Source organism: Lycium ferocissimum, unplaced genomic scaffold, assembly GCF_029784015.1.
Source record: "Lycium ferocissimum isolate CSIRO_LF1 unplaced genomic scaffold, AGI_CSIRO_Lferr_CH_V1 ctg7112, whole genome shotgun sequence".
NCBI lineage: Eukaryota > Viridiplantae > Streptophyta > Magnoliopsida > Solanales > Solanaceae > Lycium > Lycium ferocissimum.
Genome location: NW_026726641.1, coordinates 39,258 through 44,963, shown reverse-complemented (window position 1 = coordinate 44,963; position 5,706 = coordinate 39,258). Strand labels below are relative to the sequence as shown.

The 5,706-nt window shown below is 43.5% G+C and overlaps 1 protein-coding gene across 1 annotated transcript; it reads right to left on the bottom strand.

Moving 5' to 3' along the window:
* Positions 1 to 1,391: 1,391 nt before the first annotated feature.
* Positions 1,392 to 1,772, bottom strand: LOC132045579 (uncharacterized). Its single transcript, XM_059436166.1, has one exon. The coding sequence runs from the start codon at positions 1,770 to 1,772 to the stop codon at positions 1,392 to 1,394; it is 381 nt and encodes a 126-aa protein (XP_059292149.1).
* Between the last annotated feature and the right edge of the window lie 3,934 nt (positions 1,773 to 5,706).

The following is a 5,706-nucleotide window of genomic DNA, read 5'->3' as shown; positions in this document are numbered from 1 at the left end:
TCACTAACTCTACATATGCTTTGCTAACCGAAGTCTAATTAGAAGGTAAGTTGTAAGCTACCTGGCTACCGAACTAGAGCCACGAATAATAAACCTTTGCCTTGCCTTTTCGGAGAGCGTCCAAGTACTCAAAGTCTATCCATTATCGAATTCTAAGTTAGAAATGAGAAGCAACGATCCTCATATTGCTATACTATCGTTCTAATAAAAAACAACTAAGAAAAAATTGGCCCACAAGGGTAAAACGGATATTTCAAAGGTGGAATTGGTAACCCAGCATTCTAGAAGTTAAATTCTACTCCTCAATTGCTAAATTAACTCAAGAATAGGCTAAATTCATCATTCAAGTCAAAACCCCTAATGTGGGTATAAACCCTAACTTCCAATCTTTCAATTCATCAACTATAATCGAAGATTCCATCCTATTGGTTTCCAGCCTATTGGTCACTAATTCATCAAACTCCATGCTTAGATTAGCCAAATCTATCAACAAATCTCATATTGAAAGACTAAATATCAAATAATGAAGTAAGTGCCAAAACCCATCTTCTTCCTTAAGTTTCTATAGATTTTCTATCATGGACTCATGCTTAAGAAAAGGTAAATGAATGAAATCAAGGTTAAAGAACTTACCCTTAAGAGAAATCTGCTTCGAACCTCTTCAATTCGCCTCAAAGACACTCAGGAACAATAAATGTGGGAATAGGAAATGAAGGGTTTTACTTAGCATTAAATAGGGTTCTGGTCCACGTCATCCTCCGCAGCAGTGGAGTGTCGACTACTACGGGACCGCCACCGCGCCTCAACTATCACCACAGCGAGTATGCTACAGCGAAACCCTGGCAGCTGCAGCGTCTCACTACGATTCCACACATCTAGCCATAGCAGACCAGGCCTCACCTAGGCGGGTCCGCTACAGCGTATAAGGTGCCGCCGTGACACAAAAAAATACTGGCTTTTCTCTAACTCATTCCCAAAACCCGACAATAACCTGAGGCCTCCCAGACATGTAACCATACAAAAAATGCGCTACAGACTGACTCGTGGTCTCGAAATTACCAATGTAAGCCCATTTTACCTAGTCAACACCCAATGGTCAAAGACCTATTATCCAACTAATTACCCAAAACGCTCCTGAGTGCCTCAGGAACCGAACTGAACATCCCAACAAGTCCTAATTGACCATCCAACCCTATCGAAATCTATGAATTCCTGAAAAAGGTCTGTTTACGAAACAAGTCATTACATCAGATACCAATTAAACAATCGTTTGTCCTCGAGCTACAAGCAAAAGAACAGGGAAAAGTTCTTGAGTCAGCAAACAACTGAGGATATCTGGAATGCATATCATATTCGTTCTCCCACGTTGCCACCTCAACAGGACGGTGCTTCTATTGCACCTTAACAGAAGCTATCTCCTTGGATTTCGACTTTTTCACCTGCCTTTCTAAGATAGCTATAGGCTCCTCCTCATCTGACTGATTCTCATCAAGCAATAAAAGATCCCAACGAATGATATAAGTCCCATCTGAATGGTATCTCTTCAGCATAGAAACATAGAATACCGGATGAATACCTAACCGGCCGGTTGGCAAGGCTAACTCATAAGCAACAACACCAAGATGACAGAGAATCTCTAATGGACCAGTGTATCTCGGGCTCAACTTTCCCCTCTTCCCAAATCGCTTCACACCCCTCATGGGTGAAACCTTCTGATGAATCTGCTCACCATCTATAAATTCGAAATCACGAACATTCCGATCGGCATACATCTTTTAGCTACTCTGAGTTGCCATGACGTTTTCCTGAATAAAGCTTCACCTTGTCGAAGGACTCCTTCAGCAAATCTGTACCCCAAGGCCGGACCTCAAAAGCATCAAACCATCCAATAGGAGAACGACACATCCTACCGTATAAAGCCTCGAACGGCGCCATATAAATGCTTGAATGGTAGCTATTGTTGTACGCGAACTCCGGCAAGGGTAAGAACTAGTCCCAATGAACACCAAAATCAATAACAGATGCTCTCAACATATCCTCAAGCACCTAAATAGTCCTCTCAGACTGGCCATCCGTCTGTGGATGAAATGCGGTGCTAAGAGCTAACTGAGTACCCAATGCATCCGGCTAGGTCTTCCAGAAATGGGAGGTAAATTGAGTACCTCGATCAGAAATAATTGGAATAGGAAGCCTGTGCAATCGTACTATCTCTCGGATGTAAATCCTATCCGACTTCTCTACATTATAAGTAACCTGAATTAGGATGAAATGAGCAGACTTAGTTAATCGATCAACAATAACCCAAAGGCGAATCGAACTTGCCCAAGGTCTACAGAAGACCCACAATAAAATCCATGCTGATCCTTTACCACTTCAACTCTGGAATGGACATCCTCTGAAGCAACCCCACCAGGTCTCTAGTGCTCATACTTGATTTTCTAGCAATTAAAACAGTGAGCAACAAAATCTACAATATCTCTCTTCACCCTGACCCATCATGTCTCAAATCATGATACATCTTAGTCCCACCTGGATGAATAGAATACCTGGAGCTATGAGCCTCCTCTAAAATCAAGGTAATCAGACCACCCACACGAGGAACGCACATGCGTCCCTTAATCCTCAAGACTCCCTCATCATCAAGCACGGCCTCCTTGGCCTCACCACTTAATATCTTATCATGAATCTTACATAACAGGGCATCATCAAACTACTGTGCCCTGATTTGTTCCAAGAGAAATGACCTCACCTCGACACATGCTAAAACCCTGACTGAATTCGAAATTCGAGTCGAAAAAACTGTTATCCAGAGTTTGAACCTCCATGGCTAAAGGACGCTCTGAAGCAATCAACCAAGCTAAACTACCTACACTCACTGCCTTTCGGCTCAATGCGTCAGCTACCACATTAGTTTTGTCCGGATTGTATAGAATGGTGATATCATAATCCTTAAGTAGGTCCATCCATTTACGTTGTCTAGGATTAAGATCCCTCTGACTGAATACATATGCTAGACTACATTGATCGGTGAATACCTCACAATGGACCCCATACAAATAGTGCCTCCAAATATTCAAAGCGAAGACTACCGCTGACAACTCCAAATCCTGATTAGAGTAGTTCTTCTGATGAATCTTCAAGTGCGTGGAAGCATAGACAATTACCTTGCCCTCTTGCATCAAAACGGCACCCAAACTAACACGAGACGCATCACGATATACTGAGAAATCCTTACCCTCCACGGGTAATGCCAAAATCAGGGCTGTAGTCAACAAGGTCTTGAGCTTTTAGAAGCTCTCTTCACAAGAATCGGACCACTAGAAAGGAACCTCTTTTTCAGTCAATCGGATCAAGTGCGAAGAAATAGAAGCAAACCCTTTCACAAACTGACGGCAGTAACTTGTAAAACCCATGAGCTACGAATCTTAGTCACTGAACTGGGCCTCGCCCAATTCCTAACAGCCTCGATCTTGTTCGGATCAACCATAATCCCATCCTTTGACACCACGTGGCCCAAGAATGCCACTGCATCAAGCCAGAACGCACACTTAGAAAACTTGGCATAAAGCTCTTTCTCCTTCAATAACCCAAGGACAATCCTAAAATGACGCTCGTGCTCTTCCTTACTCTTCGAATACACCAAAATGTCACCAATGAAGACTATGACGAAGAAATCCAAGTATGGCTTGAAAATGCCATTCATCAAATCCATGAATGCTACCAGGGCATTCATAAGCCCAAAGACATAACAAGGAACTCGTAATGACCATAACGAGTCCTAAAGAAATCTTCGAATATCCTCGGCCAATCTTTAGGTGATAGCCTCGACTCAAATCAATCTTCAAAAACACAGAAGCACCTTGAAGCTAGTCGAACAAGTTATCAATGTAGGGAATAGGATACTTATTTCAAATGGTGACCTTGTTCAACTAGTTGTAACAATATACATCCGCAATGTCTCATCTTTCTTCTTCATACATAGCATGGGAGCGCCCCAAGTGGAGACACTCGAACTGATGAAACCCTTACTCAAAAGATCCGACAATTGTTCCTTTAACTCTCTCAGCTTGGCAAGTGCCATCCTATATGGCGTAAATAGAAATAGGGTGAGTGGCCAGCTCTAGATTTATTCAGAAATCAATGTCGCTATCGGGTGGCATACCAGGTAAATCAGAAGAGAAGACCTCTATGAACTCGTACACCACAGACACAGACTCAAGTAACGGACAATCAACACTAGTATCACGAATATGAGCAAAGTAGGCTAAGCACCCCTTATCAACTAACTTCTTCCCGCGGGGATATGAAGTAATCTTTTTCAGGTGGGACTTGGAGCGCCCCTCCACTCAAGTCTAGGAATACCTGGCATGGCTAGAGTAATTATCTTGGCATGACAGTTCAAGATCGCATCGTAAGGGGATAACCAACTTATATGGCGTGACACTCCAAGATCGGATGGTTAGGGGATAACCAACTTATACCCAAAATATTGTAAAAATCTACCATATCCAATATCACCAAGCCGATCCATGTGTCATAACCCATAAAAGTAAAGACCGATAGACTCGATCAACTACTAATGAATCTCTAACCGGAGTAGACACGTGAATAGGCATATCAAGACGGTCACAAGACACCTCCCAACAAACAAAATGATAAGCAGGCACATAAAAGAAACTAGACTATGGATCAAATAAAACTGACGCTGCCTGATGAAGAACAAAAATGATACCTGAGATAACAGCAGCAGACGCCTCGGCCTCTGGCCTACCAGGAAAGGCACAACAATGAGCATCGCCATGGCCACTCTAGCCGACCTGAGCTCCTCTCCTGAAGGCCTACGAACCACCTCTACCCGACTGATAACCATCCCTAGAGGAATTGTCACGACCCAATTCCATGGACCGCGACTGGTGCCCGATTTGGGCACCCGTACTCACGCGTATTACCCAAAAAAAGTATTTACGGATAAATTATACGTATATAGGGGAACGTATGTCATACATAATCATAGGCGCCGACGTAAACCGGCAAAGCGTCATTCATAGCGGGTGGGACCGCCCAAACACATATCGTACAAACATAACCGAACGAACTCGACACAACCCACACTTATGTCCACGTACCTCTAACCGAACCAACGGAGTCATATGACGGGACAGGGCCCCGCCGTACCCCTGAACAGATGAACATATGCATAACGGTAGAATATGTACCAAAATATGTCTCCGGACAAAGGAGCACTCCAAATGGCTGAGTGGATATCCTATCTGTCGCGTCGCCAACCGGTCGTCTGTACCTGCGGGCATGTAACGCAGCCCCCGAAGAACAGGGGGTCAGTACGAACTATGTACTGAGTATGTAAAGCATAGAATACTGTAAATAAAATTATGAACAGAAAGTAAAGTCCAGAAAAGTGTATACGTAAAATAAGCACGATGTATAGTATCAAAGAAAAACATGCATGCAAGAACGGTGTCCGCCCCTTGCGGGACCCGGGAACGTGGTCGCCACTCTACGAATGCTGGGCGCACACACATCATACTTCGAAGATTTGCTCCGTCTCCGACACACATCGTAATATCAAAGTACACATATATGCAAATATGGTTCGAGAACCAAACACATCATACTTCGTAAACACATCATACTTCGAATTTATATACGGTGCCCGGCCCTCAAGCGAGAAGCTCGGGAACCGTGCGC